The sequence below is a fragment of the Bos mutus genome, chromosome 5 (genome assembly GCF_027580195.1).
Source record: "Bos mutus isolate GX-2022 chromosome 5, NWIPB_WYAK_1.1, whole genome shotgun sequence".
NCBI lineage: Eukaryota > Metazoa > Chordata > Mammalia > Artiodactyla > Bovidae > Bos > Bos mutus.
In genome coordinates this window covers 44,388,703-44,408,572 of record NC_091621.1, presented here as the reverse complement: position 1 = coordinate 44,408,572, position 19,870 = coordinate 44,388,703, and the positions used below count along the sequence as shown (strand labels likewise).

Genomic DNA, 19,870 nt, shown 5'->3' with positions numbered 1-19,870 from the left:
AACAGAGCATGAGGGTTTGGATGCACTGTGGGAGGACAGGAAAGGGTAGAGTCTCTACATATTTAGTAGGTAATAAGGCTTCCCATGTTGGCTAGTGGTAAAGAACCCGCCGGTCAAAGTAGATGTAAGAGACTTGGGTTCGACCCCTGGGTTTTGAAGATGTCCTGGAGGAGGGCAGGACAACCACTCCAGTACTTTTGCTTGGAGAATCCCATGGACAGAGATGGTGGGTAACAGTCCATGGAGTTGCAAAGAGTCAGACACCACTGAAGCAACAGCATGCAGGTAATGAGAAAATTTGGGAATTGATTGGATATAGGAAATAAAGAGTAAGGGGTCTAAGGCTTCTGGTGGAGGGTGAGGGGCGGTAAATGGGATACAAGAGATGTTGGAGACATACTAAGTTTGACAGAAATGGGCCAGCCAGGAGGCCTCCAGCGGGCATTTCAATATAAGGGGCCGGGATCCTAGCCTCCAGTCCCCCTACCGATCCCTGGGTATTGAAAACTCACTTCAGCCCCCGGGGTTTTGTGAGATCTTCCCCTCGAAACTCCTGTTTCTGGGTGTTAGGAGATCTTCCTTCTACAAGTTGTGTTGGAGGACCCCTTTCTCATCCCTGGATGTTTCCCCCGCCCCTAGTCCCTGGATGTGGGAACCTCGTTCCTCCCACCCATCCGTGGATGTTGGCGCCCCTCCCCCCCCGCCCTCCCCCACCCGCGGGCATTCGGAGCTCCTCCCCCCACAGTCGGTGGATCGCAGTCACCGCCAGACGATGGCGGCACGGGCTCCAGCGGAGGCCCTGGCGCTGGCGCTCTGGGTCTGGGCTTTGGCTCCGGCGGGGGCAGTGGACGCCATGGGCCCTCACGCGGCCGTTCGCCTGGCCCAGCTGCTAACCCCGGAGGAGTGCGGCCACTTCCAATCGCTGCTGAAGGCGCCGGAGCCGGACGTCGAGGCTGAGCTGGCCAGGCTTTCGGAGGACCAGCTGGCGCAGCCCGAGCCTGTGCCCACGTCGGCGATGCCAGGCCGACGGCGGCGGAGGCGCGAGGCAGCGGGGAAGCCGGCGGCCGAGCCTGCCGACATGTCCGACGGCTGCCGGGAGGGGCTGGCGGCCTGGCTGGCTGCTGAGGCCCCGTCCTTGTCGTGGGACCGCGTGGCCCGGGCCTTGCGGCGCAGCGGCCGCCCAGACGTGGCCCGGGAGCTGGGCAAGAACCTCCACCAGCAGGCAACACTACAACTGCGCAAGTTCGGGCAGCCCTACATACCCACCGCCGACGCCCCCGCTGCCCCCGTCCCGGCCCCGGCCCTGCGTTCCCGCCGCTCCTCGGTCCCCGAGCCCAACTGGGACGAGCTGGAGCTGATCGTGGAACGACTGCCCCAGGGGCCGTATCAGCGGAGCCCCGCGGGCTGGGCCGGGCCGCTGGCTCTGGGCTTCCTCACCGGCTTCGGGGGGGCGCTGGGCGCCGGGGCGCTGCTCATCCTACTCATTCCGTGGATCACCGGCGGCGATGGCGACTGGGTGCGGCTGGGCAGCCCCCGGCCGCCCACCCCGCCCCTGCTTCGGTCCGCCAGGGCTCCTGGCTGTGGGGAAGCGGAGCCACTCTTGACTGCAGAGCCGCTGGCGTCCCCGGCGGCCTGGGCTGCAGGCGGGCCCCATACTTCCTTGCCTCTGTGACTCCAGCTGTGAAATGGGAGCACAGACCTGGTGGCGTGCCGCTTTTGACATATAAAAGTTACAAAACACGTAAAGGTGGGAACGATCAGTTTATCTGTTGGTTGGAAATGACTGCATAGCCAGTGGGGCTGCCAGTGGAAGAGGAGGGGCTCAGGTGCCAGTCTGCCGGCTAGGGTAGGGGAGGCAGGCCCTCCCAATTCGCGTCAGCTTTAGTTCCTTCATCTTGCACTTACTCTTCTGCTAAGAGCTACCATTTATTGAGCACTGTGTTCCAGGCCCTAGGCTAAGCAGTTACATACATTATTTGTTACCCTCTTTAGAAACCCAAGAAGGAAGGTGTTATCTACATTACACATAAGGAAACTGGTCACAACTATTAAGTGGCATAGTCAGGTGTTTGAATGCAGAGCTGCTTTGAACCAAAAGTTTGAGCTCAGAGGGAAGGATCTGTGAGCAGCAATGGAGCTGGGGCAAAAGGACACAACGAGATGCAGAGCTTGTTTACTCTGAGGCCCTGCTGGAGCTGCGCCCACTTCCAGGGGTTGCTGTGCCCACTTCCAGGGGTTACTGTCTCCAAGCTGCTTTCTCCACTCAGGCAAGGCCTCCTGAAGCTCTCCCTGGAGTCCCAAACTCTCCCTACCCACCTGAGTGGGTGGGGCACTGCCAGCCCCACTGAGGGAGCTGAGCCTGGGTGAGCCCCTACACCAACTTCACTCAGACTGTGCTCCCACCACGGCAAGGACAGCAGATGCCTTGGGGTCCTGCTGGGTGGGCACCCCTGGGCCAAGGGGCTCCGGTGTGCGAGTAATGACAGAATGACAGGCCAGTCCAAGAGGAGAGTTGAAAACAAGATTGACGTAACCCTTTATTGCAAATTCTAAAGTAAAAAGATGTACAGTACAAAGTAAAATTGAAATTTCAGACTATAAACTTCCAATCCACTTATACATTCTCATTTCTCAAGCACTTCTGCCATTTCCGCATAAACGGAACAGGGAACAAGTCGAGTGGGTGAGGGAAGGAGATACAGCAAGGGTAAAAGAATTGTGTCTAGAACAATCACAAACCCCAGAAGCAAGTGAAAGGAAAGACATTTTCTCGACCTGCTGTCCTGGTGATGAGAAGCGGGGGTGGTTGGAGCAGTGCAGTTTAAAATGGCTCTCAGAATAGCAGCATTTATGGTACCATTTCATCTTCCGGAAGTCCAAATAAATACTTTGCCCTTCCCTAGTGCCTTTGCCTCTGTATCTCAAAAAACACTTTACAAAACATTTAGTTAAAGCCTCACAACACCCCTGTGAGGTAGGTCAGTATTATTATCCCCATTTTACAGACGGGGAAACTGAGGCACAGAGAGGTTAAGTGACTTGCCCAAGGCCACACAGCGAGTCAGTGGTTGAGCTAGGGATGGAACACAGGAGTTCTGTCCCTTCTCTGGAACCACTGGACCGCGCTCCCCTTTACCTATATACATTCTTCACACACACACACACCACACGTGCACACCCGCCCACCCCACCCCACTTAGCCTCTATGTACAGCAAACAGCAGTGGGGGGCAGGGGCAGGGGGTGCCTCAGGAGCGTTTTGACAGGAAATCTTGGTGCTCTTGGAAGGGGAATCCAAGAAAGCACAATGCTGAGCCACAGCCCAGATGGCAAAACTTGGGCCCCTCCCCACCCAGACTCCCTCTTCTCTCCTGATGTCCCCCCTGGCTGGCTAGCTGCAGCCAATTCTTTAGGGGGTGGGGGTACCTGAAAATGAACGAAGCTTTTGCAAAACTTTGGGCAACATCTGAGAAAAGAAAGAGGCATCATTACAGAAGATGCCCAGGACTCAGTCACTAAGTCACAACCGTGGCCATCTAACCTCCACAGCAGGCCTGGAGGCTGGGGGCCAAGAGGGGAGGATGGGGACTGACCTACCAGCCATCTCTCTCCAGAGCGGAGCTCCTGGAGCGGACTAGAGTGGGCACTTCAAAATCCTCCTGAGTGTTCCTGGACTGGGAGACGTGGCCTAGAGAGGGGTGTCCCCAAAGCGGGGCGGGGTGGTGCCAATGAGACCAGCCGAGTCTGCTGGTTTGTGGGTGGGGGAGATGGAGGGCAGGGCCCAGCAGTAGCTAGCAGAGTGGAGGCTGTTGGGCATTGTGCTCGCCCGAGCTATGGGGCGTTGGAATGGTCTTCTTAAAATACTGGTGAAAAAGGCAGGAGTAAGGCCAGTCCAGCTGGGTTGGCTGGCATCATCTCTGGGGGCTCTGCCGGGGGTGAGGAACAGGTATCAATGGGCCTGGAAGCAGCGGCCCAGCAGGGGGAGGAAAGCCACACGCAGTGGGTGAGTGGGGACCTGGGGAGATCAGGACTTTGCTTTTCTCTCCAATCTTGGCTTTTTAGCCAGAACTTTGCAAGAAATCCCCATTTCTCTCCCTTTCGTTCCCCTCCTTTCCCCAAATGTGCTCAAGTCCCACTTCCCAGGTATAAAAAATATTGGGAGAGTCAAGCAGCAAACGCACACCAAGACAGGCTTCCCTTGTACAGTAAAAAGGGTCATTTTTATTGTTTCCTTTTGGCTTATGGAAGTGATGTACTTTTCATCACGTCTTGGTTAGAGCAGTGCTGGCCTCCATGCATCCACTAATACACTAGTCTTTACTATTGGTCTTTTACAAGCTTACGTTGGTTGCAGCAAAAAATGAGAGAACTCTGGGCATCGCTGTTCCAGGGGCTTTGACCGGGAGTTTCTGTTAATCTCTCCTCAGTCAACTTCTGATGCCAAGAGTGGCTCATTCAGAGGGGTGGGTCCAAGGCAGCTGACTTGGGAAGTGTCTCCTGCTCTCGCCCTCGGCTTTAAATGACGGAGTCTCCTCATCCTAAGCAACGAGGAGGTTAAAGAAAAGAAGAGGGGAAAGTGTTTTTCACACACAAACCAGCAACCATGTCAGCTGCTGCTCGGTGGCTTTGGCTCTGCGTTTTAAATTAACAGCATCACACATGTCTTTTTGCTTTTTGTCCTTTTTTTAAAGGTGGATTCTGGAGTATAAATACTGCACCAAGGACCTGGCTACAAAAAATAAATATTTATATCATATTTATATATCTATATATATATATGTGCAGTGATACTGTGGCTGCTGCTGCTTTTTGATTGGCTTTGTTAATATTTGGCAAAGCGTTGCCACTTATCCACTGGGTGAAGACGTGCGAGAACGCCTTCATGACTCTTTCAGTTCAATGCCTGTTAACTGCGGGTGTAAACTGCTGGTGATGGTGTCACTTACTACCAAAGAAGTGTGGAGCAGGGCGGGTGAGTGCGAGAGTGCGTGAACGAGTGGGTGGGTGGAGGGCCATCAGGTGGGGAGAAAGAAGGTGGGAAAAGTTTTTAGAAACAAACAACAAAAAAAGTGAAACTTCAAATAGAGTGGAGGTGGCTTCTTCCCTATGAAGCTGGCTGATGGGTGTCAGATACCAAGGCCTGTGTGTGTCACTGAGGAGACAGCCTGCTGGGTGGGGAGAGCAGGGCCTGGGGGAGGAAAAAAGGTCAGAGCTCAAAAAATCTCATTAATATGCTCTAGTAGCTTAATGACATCACTAGCACGAGCACTTGGAGGACGGAGCGGGATCTTATAGCTCTGTGGCCCATCTCAAGACCTAAGAACAAGAACAATTATGAAGTTTAGCCAAATCTTGCATAGAAGTGGTTAGAATTTATTGCACATTGGAACAAAAATATATATATTTTTTTGTTGTTTTGGAAAAGACCATTAGCAATAAAAAATTTTTTGTCTGTCTGTCTGGTTTGGGGATGTACATTGGCTGACAGCATCTAAATTCTAAGAAGAAAGAAAAGTATAAAAAATAAAAATAAACATGACAATGGCATAAGCCAGAAGCCATTTCCTATTTAATAAGTTAATACTTTGTATTTACAAAAAGGCATGCCAATAAAATAAAATGATATATTACAGTATTTATAATTCTCTTAAAAAGAATAACCACACGTCAGCTTCTGTTTTGTGCTGTTTACGATGTAGCCTGTACATGTTACTATACATTCATCCTAGCAGTTAGCAGGGTCACTGAAGAGAATGCCTTCCCAACCTGGAATCGGGTGTAGTACAAAAAGTTCTACGGATGACGTCGCAGAAGCAGGCTTCTGAGAACTGGACAGAGTTTCTAACGGTCCAGCAAGATAGGAAGCTCTGCTTACCGACTGGCTGTGGTTTGTTCTATGCAAAACTAGTCAGGTGGACTGTGAAATTACATCCAAAGTGCTCCTACTGCAAGGCCGACTGGTGTGTCTGACTATGGGTTGTTTTTTCCCCTCTACCGTATGGTTCAGGAAGAATTCATTTTGATTTGGTTTGCATGCTGAAGTCTCTCCTCATTCTTTGAATCGACTTCCTGACACATTCACCTGCAGCATCTTAGCTCTGAAATCTAGTCATCGGATGAGAAACCCCTGGACTAAGAACTCTCTTCCTGGAAGTGGGAGATAGAACAGAAGCTATGACGCTCCCCGCCAAAGCCACCCTCCAATGACAATGTGCAGGTCGCTAAGCAGATGGCGAAACTGGCTGAAAGGGAATGTGCTGGGGAAGCTGGAAGTTCTTAAGGATTCATATTAAATCGCTTTCTCATGAGAACCAGTGCAATAAAGAAATCAAGTGGGCTGGGTTCAGAGGCGGCTCCATCTCTCCTGAGGTCCCACCAGTGATCATCGATTCTAATAAGAAATGAAAGAAACCACAGCCATAGCTCAGCGCTGCTGCCCTCACTCACCTCTGTGGGTAAAGGAAGCCCTGCATGGTGCAAGAATGTGATGCAGGCAAGAGGAACTGTGCAGCAACTGAGCTTGTGACAACCACTCCATAGAAGAGAGAGGCCCGTTCGGAATATCTAAACCCCCTCCATGTGGACCCCAGCCCGGAGAAAGCCACAATGCAGAGGACATGATACGGATGAAGTGAGCACCCCTTTACCCCCAACGAAAGGTTGTTTTAAGTTCCCCAAATGACCTTCTAGAGATAACATGCTACTCTGAATAGCACTTTTATCTCTACCCCAAAAAGTGTCAGTTCTCCAGTATGAAGGCTAAACAATCATCATAAATATTGCAAGATATAAATGAAAAAAATTTTTTTGATTTTTGTTTTTAGCCCTAAGATTTGGTTTTACAGTGACATTAATACAAGCCATTCGAGATCAAAGTTTCCCCACGTATGGGACACAGAGCAGCATTAAAGAGTTCATCTTTCAAAATGTGCAACAATGGCTGTATGTTAGAGATGTCTGTTAAACATATACACACAACGGATCCATCTGCTTGTTGGACTGGGTTTGTTTTTTTTTGTTGTTGGTGGTGGTGGTGGTCAATTGGTTGGTTATGTTTCCCTACCCAGAAGGTGTATGAAAGACTTCTAAGAATTCAGAAAGAATTGCAGCGGGCATGGAATGCTTACCATTTTTTCTCCAAATACAGTGAACGGTGCAGGGCTGGGTCCTGTCCAAAGGCTGACCCAGTGCAGGGGACAGGGTTAGTAGTGTCCTGTGGTGTATGGTTCTCATGCATGACTCCTGATCACGGCATGCCATCATGCAAATCATTTCTACGCATTGAACGAACACAATGTTTGGAATCGGCCTGAGCAAGTCCTCCTCAGCCTGAAGAAACCTGATTGTTTTCCCCCACCCATCTCCAAACCACGTGAAGCCCATGTGGAGAAGATGCGGCATTATGTCAAAGAAACTGACAAGTAAATGACATGGGCTAAATGTGAGTGTGTGTGTTTTTCCTTTTTGCTGCTTAGCTTAACTAATGTAAGAATGCAAATAGAGTTTGCATGAACAAACAAACTTTTAAAGTGATGCTTTCTGCTTCTGAGAATCAACAAAATAAAAAACAAACAAAAAAAATCCATCTGGCTGCAACGGAAATACACTGGTCCCGGCAGCCTGACCTCTGTTTTATGTATCCTGTTAGTTTTGTCCTAAGTTGCATTGACTGATGTGGAACATGCAGTAACCACCTGCCCAAGCATTAGAAAATCTGTGAGTCCAGGGAGCAGGGTCCTTTGCCCTTGGCAGGTCACTGCTCAAGATGCAACCGTGGTACGTGGTAAGCAGACTACGTTTGGTATAGATCTTCGGGATAAAGTGTCTCCACAGCTGTTCTGCATTGATAATATTCAGAAGTTTGTAAACAATCTTTCACTTGCAAGTTTTAAGTCTGTACAATGTTGAATTTTTGCTTTCCTCTAACACTTGGATTCTCTGACCTCTTTTTGTCTTTTGGCTCTTTCCCTTCGTCCTTCCTCCGCCCGTTGCTGTTTCTCCTTCTCGGGTTTAGTCACACTGTCATAGGAGGGGAGGGAGGCTGTGGATGGGGTGCTCTCTTTTTTCTCCCGGTGTGTGCCTCCATTCTCCAGCTTATTGGAAGTTGTCTTTTTGCAGATGAAGCCCCGCCTGGCTAAATGTCCCCGGTAGGCACGCTGCAGGACCACTGCTGATACCTCTTCCTGCTTGCGCCGCAGCGTGGTCGTGATTGGCTCATAAGACACTTTGGAAGGATTGGACGCCACGAACCTCTCCTCCATCTGTTGCCGAAGGATGTCCAACTCCCCACTATCTCCCAGGACCCGCTTGGTGAAGGCAAAAAGGATGTCCAAGCAGTGGATGCGATCCCCGCTGACCATTGGCAGATCCATGGCGATGAGCTCAATGGTGTTGGGCTTGGGCACGCGGAGGGGATGCTCCAGGGCATCTGCAAAGTCTGCCAGCTTACAGTACTCGATGAACTGGGTGGCATCAGGGTCGAACTTCTCCCAGATCTCATAGAAGGTCTCAAAGTCGTCCTCGCTCAGAGGGTCTGCGCTTTCCTCTGTGGCTACGCTGAAGTTTTCCAAGATGATGGCAATGTACATGTTCACCACAATCAGGAAGGAGATGATGATGTAGCTCACAAAGAAGAAGATGCCCACTGAAGGGTTCCCGCAGTCTCCTTTAAAGCCACTCCCTGGGTGTTCCTTATCCAAATTGCAGTCAGGGGGGCGGTTTAGGATGGGCAGCAGGAGGCCGTCCCAACCAGCCGACGTGGTGATCTGAAAGAGGCAGATCATGCTGTTGCCGAAGGTCTCAAAGTTGAACATGTCATCAATGCCAGCCTCGTGCTTCACGTATGCAAAATTAGACATCCCAAAGATGGAAAAGATGAACATGACCAGGAAGAGCAGAAGGCCGATGTTGAACAGAGCAGGCAAGGACATCATTAAGGCAAAGAGCAGGGTACGAATTCCCTTTGCGCCTTTGATCAGACGCAGGATGCGCCCAATACGGGCCAATCGGATGACTCGGAAGAGGGTTGGGGAGACAAAGTATTTCTCAATGATATCAGCCAGGAACATTCCTAAGAAGGGGAACGGGAGATAGGTTACTGAGATTGGAAATGCCCTTTCTCTTTACTTATGTCATCTGGCACTATGGAACCCTTAATTTCAAAGGACTTTATAGAGTGAGTGCCTTACTAGTCAATCTGAACTCATAATAAAAAAAATTTTCTCAAAAGAAAATCACATGTTTCAAACATACAGAAAAGCAGAAAAAACAACAGCACCCAGAGACCACATCTGCTTCCACTCATCACCTCCAAAAGCACCCACTATCCTGTAGATGGCATGCATCATCTCAGTGTCTTCATAATTTTGCTATGTATGAAAAATATAGGTAGCAGCCTACAAGGTTTAAGGAATTATACTGTATCTATCTTTCTAGATCTCTAATTTCCCTTAAATTTTTTTTTCTTCTAGATCTCTAATTTGCTTTTGAAACCTAATATTATGTTTCTGAGATTGATCTTTGGTATTAAATTTGGGTTTGTTTTTTTTTCAGATTTGTCTGTGCATAACTTCCTGAGATGTTATGGATTCTTCTCCAAAATGCTGTCAAATTGCCACATTCACAAACAGTGAATGAGAAGTCCTGGCTCCACCCTGTGGTTGCAAAATCTTAGTCTGCTAAGGTCACCAATTCTCAGGGCATTTTCTTCCTGGCTCTAGAAAGACATTTTTGGTTTCTCATGGCCCCATGTCCCTACCCCACCAAACTAGCCTGCAAACTAAAGGGACTTCTCAGGAGTGGTTTTTAACGCACAGCTTCTAGATTTTGTGTTTAAAGTCATAAATCAGAAACCAGTATCAGCAGATAAAAATGTCAAGGCATTAATAGGATATGAAAGTAGGGGGCAAAACACACATATCAAAGGGCCTGTTTCTGTTCACATTCCTCCAGGGGCCCACCTCCACCAGACCACTTGCCTTTAAAACTACAGAGCGAAAATGGGAGGGTCACGGAAGGAAGAGGCAATGAAACGGCTGGGAAGTGACAAAGAAGGGCGGCAGTGACACCACGTGCTCTTCCTCCAGTGTCCTCTCCTGCTTTAGAGCCCCCCATGGGATAGTGTGAGCTTCATTTAAAGAAAGAAATATCCCCCAATCCTGGGGACTCATAAACACGGGGGCAGGGAACTGCAGAAGAGTTAGTTGAAGGTTTTATGCTAGGAAAGAGTCTTAACTCTCAGAAGGGACAAGGTGCTGGAAGTGCACACTAGGCAGACAACATGCTGGGGTCTCGTCTGGAGCTAGAATCTCAGGAGGCATTTGAACTTTCAAGAAAATCTACCTCAGCTGGGACCCAAGAGGACTTTCTCAGCTCTCCTCTTTTTACCTCTCAATTAAGTCATAACCAGTGTAATGCAGGTGATGTCTGCATTCCATATATGATGGAGAGGAGGCTTCAGAGAGGAGACAATGCCTGAGTAAGGTTTTCTAGGACCAGTGTTTTATTGTGCCAGAGAAAAGTGGGGAGAGATAGGCAGGCAGCTATCGAGGCAGTGGAGTCAACTTTTAAGAGGTTCTCTAGGAGGTGCCTACAAGACCCAGTGCTGGGCTTCCCTGGTGGATCAGACGGTAAAGAGTCTGCCTGCAACACAGGAGACCTGGTTCAATCCCTGGGTCGGGAAGATCCCCTGGAGAACGGGATGGCTACCCACTCCAGTATTCCTGCCTGGAGAATCCCATGGACAGAGGACCCTGGTAGGCTACAATGGGTCGCAAAGAGTCGGACACAATTGAGTGACTAACACTTTCATTTTTCACTTTCTAGGAGGTGCCAGGGTAAATTTTACCCCAACGCCTCTTAATTTAAAAAGATTTTTTCCTACACTTTTGTTTCTGAACAAAGTAATGATACTAAAAAAAAAATCCCAAGCATCAAGAGAAACACTTCTTCCTACTTCTTTTCAAGTACCATCTGAAAATAGGGGGCATGGTTTGATCTGTGGGTTTTCCATCCCACTCAGTGATGGGTGAGCAGAAAAAGTTCAAGAACAGTGGTCAAGGGCAGCATCATCCAAAGTGTGTTTGGTGGGAGGTTTCGGGTGTGGAGCTGAGGCCAGGGCCGGGCTTGCTCGCTCATCAGCTGCGTGTCTCAGTAACTGCTCTGTGCCTTGGCTCCTCAGGATATTTACAGGGCTGTTGTGATGACTGCATGAATTAAAACACGTAAAGAGCTCAGAATGATGACTGGCACAGAATATATTCCGTTGAAGTCTGAGAAACATTATTATTACTTGAAAACAGGGTGTTGTGATTGGATAAAGGTGGGATGGCGTTTTAAATAGAATTCTTTACCCCAAGACTTCCAAGCGCCTCCTGTGGGCTAATGTGCCCTGTGACCCTCTGAAGGGAAATGCAACGTACAGTGTTGCCCAAAGTAGTTTCATTATGGGATTCTTTGCTTGAGGAGAAATACATGAGATTACACAACACATTTTTGGACATGGTGCTCTGGAGGACAGGACTAGACAGTGGGAGGACAGTTGCCTTCTGGTGGCCACAGTCACCACCTCAGCTCTGGGACCGGTTCCCTGTCTCGGGCACTCTGGCTCGAGTCACACCCACCTGGGACCAAGGCAGTGTGGCATCATTCGAGAAGCCTGTGAGGAAGGCAGGGAAATTTTGAGGAGGGTGGTCAATAGGACAGCATTTCCACTGCCTGCCAGGACACCAGCCCTTCCAGGCCCTTTGTTGGTTAAAACAAATGCCACAAAGTCACTGCTAAAAACCAACTTGAATTCTGTCTCTGCCACCTCTGAGTTGAGTGACTCTGGACATCTTCACAGCGAAGATAATAAAATACCTTGATTCCTGGGCTGTCATAATGAGATAACACAAGTGAAGAAACTCTCAAACTACTCAGCACCATAAAATTGTAGTAAATGAGTGTTGGCCACAGCCGAAGTGTTGACACAGCCACCATCACCAGAATTCTCATTAACATCCAATGTAACAATCTCTTACCAGGGCTTTTTTCACGTTACACTGCTACTGATAGATTTTAAAATACAATTTTTTTTTTTCCCTGTTAGAATGTAAACTCTTTGAAAGCAAGAACCAAATCTAATCTTTTCCCCCTCTTCAACCACAGAATTTGGAATCCAAGACTACCGTGAACACTCACAGACACTCGCTGACCCATGTCAGCGATGTGGGCAGCCCCACAAGATGACTGAGGGCACCATGGGGGTAACCCTGCGGGCCCCTCGGCCGCATGTCATTCGCTGCACTCCCAGGAATCCCATCCTCAGGGTCCGCCGGGTCCCCTCCCCTGCCCCTCCTGCCCCACTCACCCACAATGGAGAGGATGACCACCACGAAGTCGAAGATGTTCCAGCCAATGGTGAAGTAGTAGTGCCGCAAGGCAAACATTTTGAGCACACACTCACAGGTGAAGAAGATGACGAAGACCAGGTTGATCCAGTAGAGGATGTTCTCCATCTGCTTGCTCTGAGTATCTGTCTCCACCATCATCGTCACCATGTTAAGGCAAATGAGCATCATGATAACAATGTCGAAGGCTTGTTGAGTGACAAAATCAAAGACGATCCCTTGGATTTTGTTCTGGGTGGGGAGGGAGGAAAGACAGAAAAGGCTTCTTGAAAACCTTCCCCAGCAGACTGTGGGAGCTGCCTCCCTGTGAATCCAAGTTCTCTCTGCTTTCTCAGTTGCAGTGCTGGCCGGCAGCAGGAAATGGACAAAGACTACCGTCAACGTCCCCTCATCAAGAGCTCTTTGAAATCACCACTCTTTTCTTTATGCCATCACATGCTTCCGTGTGCCTTCCTGCGTCTCCAGCTGTCCCTTTTTGGTCTCATTTGCTGGCCATTTCTGCTCTCCCTTCATCTCTTCTTCCTTCCCTGGAGAGCTCACGTGCCATCTTTTCCTACTGCTCACACATTACCTCTACACTTAGTTTCCCAAGCGTTTTCTCGTCCAGCTTGTAGCTTTCCTCCGAACTCCTGGGCTGTTTGCTTGGCACTGCATAAGCATCTTGAGCTCAACAAGTCCTTTCTCCCACCATCCCCCAACCTGCTCCTTTCTCACTGCGATTATTCATCCAGTATCTAAGCCAGAAATCTAAGGGTCATTCTTGCTCTTCCCTTTCCCTCATCCCTCATTCAACACACTGCAGACCCTGTTGATTCTTCCTTGAATTCATCCACTTCATTCCATTCCTGTTGCCCTACTCTAGCCTAAGCCACAGTCTTCCCTCTGGACCTCTAGAAGGGTCTCCTGATTGGTCTTCCCGCTTATTCTCTTGCCCTTATCCAACACAGTCTCCACGCAGTGGCAAGTGTCGATTACTTAAAAACAGAAATGGATCACATCACTCTCCTACTTAAAACCTCTCACCGGTTTCCCATCAGGCTTGCAACAAAATTCCTCTGGTTAACCTGGTTTAAAAGTGCCTACCACAGTCTGGTCTTGCTCACCTCACACCCCCCACCTCTAGTTCATCACCACCTGGCCACACTAATATTTCCCACTTTTAAGGCCTCATTTGCTTTTCCAGGATCTCGTTCCCTGGCATTCTGACTCCTTTTCATCTGCTCAAATAGACCCAACTCTGTTGGAAGAGATCCTCCACGCCAGGCTTCCATTGTTTTCTATCATGGTCCTTCAGTGCATTTTTTTTTTCACAACATTCCACATTTTATAATTACTGTCGGTTACTTATTTATTATCTGTAGCCCCACTATACTGTAAGCTCCATGATGGTGGTGCCTAAATTTGATCACTTTTTGCATAGTGCTTGGTACACAGTAGGAGATGTGTAACTATTTGTGGAATAACTATTAACACTTCCTACCACACTGAGCATTTCTGTTAGTGGGGGAGAAAACACACGCAGGCTCCCATGTACAAAGTACTGAACAGAGCTTTAGAAATGTCAGCCCTCTTCCATTCCCTTTGGCCACACTTCTATCACACTGTGGAAACTAACATCAAAGAAATAATAGAAAACGTTCTCTTTCTTAAGAGCTCCCTGATTTTTTGGGGTACCTAGGCACTTAAGCATATGCTTCTTCTTAGGATTACTTAACTTGGTGGTTTTCAAACTGTTCTGCAGTGAGGAAGGGCTTTCCTCGCCCTCAGAAATTGGGGAGAGGAGGTCGCCAGGAACAGGGTATGTGGGGCTAAGTCAGGAAAAGGCTCTCAGACACCCATTCTTGTTTTTTGCTCTTCTCAGAAGACTGGCCCAAAACTGGGACTCCCCTTCTTGACTCAAACAAAATAGCCCCACTTTTATTTTTACAAATTAGGTTGTCAGGTATGCTTTTAAGAGTTCTGCTGTAGGTTTTTAAATTTTTATTTTAAATAAAAAGTTACTTTAAATAAAAGTTACAGAAGATGGAACTTTGAGCCTGGCTTTTGGGGGTCACATCCCACCTAGCAGGGTGTACGGCTTCAGGAACATAGCATCTCCTACTTTGAAGCAAGAGGACAATCCCCAACACAAGGGCCATGCAGAATCCCTGTCCCCAAGTCTGTTTTACAAAAAGCTCCGTTCAAGGGAGGCAATCAGGCCATCTGACTTCCCTAGTTTCACCTTCTCCTGCTCTCACAAATTATTTTCACTTTCAGGCACATCCCTGCAAAGACTTACTTGTTAAGGAGAGCATGGAGAAAATAATGACCAAATCCTATCTTGTACTTATAGGAAAGAGATCAGCTTTCACTGCACATTCTGCTGTTAATTTTCAGGTGGTCTCTTAAAACAAACATCTCTCTACCAGGGCAAGAGCCAATGTGGTCAACATGTCGATTCTCTGTTGCCACCCAAGGAAGGCTCCGAGAAAAGGCTGGGTGCAAATGCAAAGGTCACTCCATACCATAACCCATCCTCCCTTCTTCCTCAGATCTTTTCGTTTTTGGCCGCTCCGCATGACAGGGTCTTAGTTCCCTGACCAGGGACTGAACCCGTGCCCTTGACGGTGAAAGCACAGAGTCCTAACTACTGGACCGCCAGGAAATTCCCTTCCTTAGATCTTGTGGATGGACAGCGAGGGGCGGACTGGAGGGCACAGGCCGCCCCTCATTTGCCCCCTCCTTTCTCTGCAGTAACTCCGCCGTGTCTTTCTTCATATGGAGTCTCACCTGCCCTGGGCCGGTACAGTGAACTCACCAGAGGGCGGGGGATGGGCTTCTGTGGTTTCTTTGAGCCCAGCTTTTTCATGGCATTGTAGTACTTCTTCTGTTCTTCGGTCATGAAGATGTCCTGACCTCCAAAGTAAAGGAGGGAAAAAGAGGATGCGCAATTACAACTGGCTCTTACATGCTGTAGGTGCAGCCCTGGGAACCCGGAAGGCCTTACTCCCTTCACTGTAAACCAGGGGTCACCCTCTTAAGCCAGAGGTCAGTTTAGCTAACGGCTGTCCCAGAGTGAGGAAGACCTGACAACTATTCTAACTCAAAAATATACCTGTCTTTGTTTTCAGGTTGGGATTTCTGAGACCTGCTAGGAGATGGGAAGGAAGGAAGGAAGAGAATAGACTGACAGACCCTCAGGGAAGGGTAAATTTGAGAGCTATGATTCTAAACGCATCTTCATAAATTTTGGGGGGCTTGCTTCCTAATACAATTCTTTAAAAAGACACTTTAAAATGAAAGGAAAAAACACAAATAAATAAAATGAAAGGATTTTCAAGTTCTAGCTAGTGGCCCATTTCCGACAATATTAAAAATTTAGAAATCTTGGTGGGAGCAATTTGAGAAGTTCCTTGGAGTCTGTTGGGACAGACTTGATTTAGAAAATGAATGACAAGAGTAATCTTTTCAATTTGCTTTAGAAAAAGTAACCATCTGGGACAAGTGAGGAAGGAGCTTTCCAAGGTTGATCTCTCAAATCCCAAAGTGCTGGTGGTCCAGGGAGGAACAAAGATAATGCCAAAACGAGACAGTTTCTACTTCTAACTTAAGCTGTTCATCTGCTGCTTTCCTTCTCAGCTGTTGCTAGACCCTCTGGGACCCAACCTCCCTCTGGTGGGAGGTCAAACCCAGTAAAGAGCCTCAAGAACTGCTAGTAAATTTGGTACCAGTAAATTGCTGGTTTGGTCTAATAAGTGTGGAAAACCTCACACTGCAAAATCCAGCAGAAGACAACGAGCTGGCTGGGCCTACGGTACTGTGAGGCTGTGCCACAGTGACGTCGTGATGTGGATTCTAAAGAAAGAGAGGCCTTTTTCTCCAGACAGAGGGACAGAAGTGCCTCTCGTCTGGGTTGACCTCTGGCCACTGGCAATGCGGGGAGGAGACCTATCTTTTTCTTTTGTTGATTGAAGTTATCAATGATGACACCAATGAACAGGTTCAGGGTGAAGAAGGAGCCGAAGATGATGAAGATGACAAAGTAGATGTACATGTAGATGTTGTCCTCATACTTAGGCTGCTCATCAGGCTGTCAAAGGACAGGAGAGAAAAGAGAGTCAGCTCCTAGCTTGGGGGATCAGATAGATTTTGACACGCCAAGGCCATCAGCTACGTCAACCACTTGAGCCGCTGAGCAAGCTGGGTGGCAGCCCTAGATTCTGTCTGCTTTTCCACACTGGCAGGTCCTGCCCTGAGAAGGTGTTATTCCTGCCAGGACATAGGTGGAAAATATGCAAACTGGGAGGGGAAGGAGAAGGGAGGGCTGTCTGCTCGGAGACACACTTAGTTCAAATCAGCACTGAAGAGGAGACAGCTCCATGAGGGTCAGGTGAAAGCCAACAGCCTAACCATCTGGAGCCACTGGAAGAGAGTGATTGATAACTCACTGAGAGGGGGAAAGTGATCTATAATCAATAAGACAAGCAGTAACTGTTCTAACCCTTTCTCTCTCTCTTGACTGAGCTTCACCATGCCATGAGCTTTCTAATCATTTAAGAAGGCTGTGATCTCACCAGGTATATCCTTACCTTTCGGGAATCTACGGCTGCATACATGATGTCCATCCAGCCTTTGAAGGTTGCCTGGCAAACAGAGTCAGTCATTAGACTGTGCCTGTTAGCGGGTGGGTGGGTGGGAGTCTAGGTAGGGTCGAAAAGGCAGGCTTAGGTTCTGTGAGAACACAAGTTAGGGAGTTTGGGTGCAGCCTCAAGTGGACGCAGAAATTTTCTGTTTGTTAATACAGATCCCATGGGAGCTTTGTCTAAGTCCCTGAGTATAACATCAAAGTCTGGCAAAGGAACATGTTGACAATGGTAGTTGAGTCAGCACTTTTACAAAAGGTCTTCAGAATGAGTCTAAGAAGGTGGCCCAAAGCAAGGGCAAACTCCTATTTATGACTGGCAGGGATCTACTGACGTTACTTAGAACTGACCCCTCTTTTACGAAGGAGTCACTTTTAAAAACCGTGTTAAACAAGTAATGGGGGTTTGAAAAATTCATAGTTTCACTAAGAAAAAACCTCAATTAGAACTTTTCCCTCTTCAGTAACACACATTTACCCTCCTGTAGTGGCAATACCGGCTTTATCCTAGGCAGCCCCTACTCAATTCTCCCATTGTGCCTAACCTGATTTTGGAAACTAATATGGGTAACCAATTTAACAGCCTCCATGTTTACCATTTAAGTAACTCAACCAGATTCTAAGTTTTCTCAGGGCCTGGGCAGTTCTTTATTCATCTGATGGCCCTGGTAATGCCCAAGCACAGTGCCTAGCATATGGTGGGGACTCAATACAACATTTGGCCAGCTAATGGGCACTGGTTTCTTGAAGCTGCTCCAATTCTGGTTCAATCTGTGGGTCCAATTTTTTGAACCGGGACAGAACAACTAAAGAGCTGTGGAATGGGATAAACCCCTGCTCATCCCATTAACTCCGCCTCCTTCTAGCTAACAGTTAAGAGTTTACTACACTCAAGGCTGAGTTGAGTGCTTCACCTGCACTATCACATTTAATCCTCCCAGAAACTATATGATGTAAAAATAGTTGTAATAGTAACAAAGAAACGTAAGAGCAAACACTATTAATTAAGCACATGCCTGCTGTGTGCCAGGCATTGTTAGGGAATGTTAATAAATCACCATGAATCCTCTTAACTACCATGCAAGGTATTACTATTCAAATTTAAGAGATGAAGAAAAAGACTCAGGGAGGTTGAGTAATTTGTCCAAGGTTACATATCCAATAAATGTCAGAGTGTGGCTCAAACCTACATCTGATTTCAAAGCCCAGGAGTTTTCATTGCATCATACTATCCTGTCAAACACTCCAGAAAATTGGCCAGAGAGAGAAAACTAGACATGATGAAATGCTTCATTTCTTGCTGTGATACATGGAGACCCTTCTCTGCAGTTGAGATGACATAGTGGCAGCATCATAGCACCACCATATTGTCATATTCTTCAGTTAACTCTGGCATAGCAGTTAATGTGGGATTGTTCTGCTCCATCAAAATTGCCCTTTTTTTCTTTTTGGTCTGTGACTTACCTATTTTCTCTTTAACTACATACTTCTGTCCTGGAGAAAGAAGGTGATCTCTCTGCAACCTTACTGTGTTGCAGAAATCCTTATTTGCTAAGCGGAACTCAACTTCTGAGCACAATGACAGATTCCCTTGACTGAGGTCTTAGAGACCTCACAGTACTCTCAGGAGAGGTGTCTCCCTGGATCTGCTTTGGGAAATGACAGTGACCCCTTACTTAAGAGCAACCCTGATTCTGGACATAGGGTTGAAAAAGAACGAAAGGAGATTTCTGCTAGCTGTCCAATTCTCACAGGACTGAAAACAATCTTACCACTTGAAGAAGCGCCAGATATCCTGCCCCAACATTGTCAAAGTTGATCTTCACGTTCTTCCATCTGATTTCTGTGTTGTTCCCCTCCATGAGCTTTTCGCACTCTGTTTTATTGTTGACATCTTCAATTTCAAATCGGATCTCAGAAGACTCATTAAAGCAATAGTGGTACTTTCCCGCAAACAGGTTAACTCCCATGATGCTGAAAATCAGCCAGAAGATGAGACACACCAGCAGCACATTCATGATGGAGGGGATGGCGCCCACCAAGGCATTCACCACCACCTGCGTTGGAAGGGGGAGGTCGCTGAGTGTTGGCAAGAAGTACAGGCACGCGCACTCTTTTGATTTCCAGGGGGGGAATGACACTGTATGGCTTGTTATGACTATGGAAACATTATGTTCCCTTTGGAATTAGGGTAATCAGACAGATCCATAAACAGGACCAAAATTTTGTATTTCTCTGAAATATACTTTGGGGAATTCTAAAAATTACTTCTTTAGGGAACACAAATTCCCCTGCCCAAGTTGACCTAGGTCTTTCTCCTAGGCACCAATCTGGGACTGAAAAAATCATTTCATTGTCTAGTCTTCCTTCTTACCAACTCATGAAATATGGCCCTCACAGGACAATCTGAGTGATTTCAAGCTCGCCAGCTGCCTTTCCACAGACATTCCCCCTCTGCAAATCAAGGTGAGATTGCTCAAAACCACAGAGAACTACCCTGAAGGGTTAGCAGTGAATCACTTGACAGTACATAAAGTCTCTTTTATGACTATGCAAGGCCAGTTATCTTACTTCAGGCAAGAGCTGAGCATGCATCATTTTGCAGGCTCAAGAAAAAAAAAAAAAAAGCTATATTCCCTCTACCAAACAGTATAAAACAAAATCTGAACAGTTGTGTTTTTCACGCAAGGTTCATTATTCTTCTTCAGTCTTTTTATCTTTCTGACTTTGCAGGCTTCTCAGTCTGAGTCGGCCCCTGCTTGGCTAATGCTGATATCTCTCTGGTCAATCCCGGGTTTGACTTGACTCTTCACAATGTACCACTGGAAAAAGGGTTTTTTGGAGAGTTTTGGGTTAGATCA

The 19,870-nt window shown here is 47.6% G+C and overlaps 2 protein-coding genes across 3 annotated transcripts in view; one reads left to right on the top strand and one right to left on the bottom strand.

Moving 5' to 3' along the window:
- Window positions 1-772: 772 nt before the first annotated feature.
- Window positions 773-1,686, top strand: TMDD1 (transmembrane and death domain 1). The gene has a single exon (XM_070370821.1). The coding sequence runs from the start codon at window positions 773-775 to the stop codon at window positions 1,670-1,672; it is 900 nt and encodes a 299-aa protein (XP_070226922.1). The 3' UTR covers window positions 1,673-1,686.
- A 1,511-nt stretch (window positions 1,687-3,197) lies between these two features.
- Window positions 3,198-19,870, bottom strand: part of SCN8A (sodium voltage-gated channel alpha subunit 8) — a 123,845-nt gene continuing 107,172 nt past the window's right edge. Inside the window, exons 20-25 of one of the 2 annotated variants that reach the window (XM_070370822.1) lie at window positions 18,782-19,066; window positions 16,957-17,010; window positions 16,320-16,457; window positions 15,186-15,290; window positions 12,349-12,619; window positions 3,198-9,069 (exon numbers count right to left, since the gene is read on the bottom strand). In XM_070370822.1, coding sequence (XP_070226923.1) covers window positions 7,922-9,069; window positions 12,349-12,619; window positions 15,186-15,290; window positions 16,320-16,457; window positions 16,957-17,010; window positions 18,782-19,066 — 2,001 coding nt within the window. In that variant the 3' untranslated portion in view covers window positions 3,198-7,921. The remainder of the gene's footprint in view (window positions 9,070-12,348; window positions 12,620-15,185; window positions 15,291-16,319; window positions 16,458-16,956; window positions 17,011-18,781; window positions 19,067-19,870) is intronic. The other variant, XM_005908705.2, reaches the window with a different exon arrangement.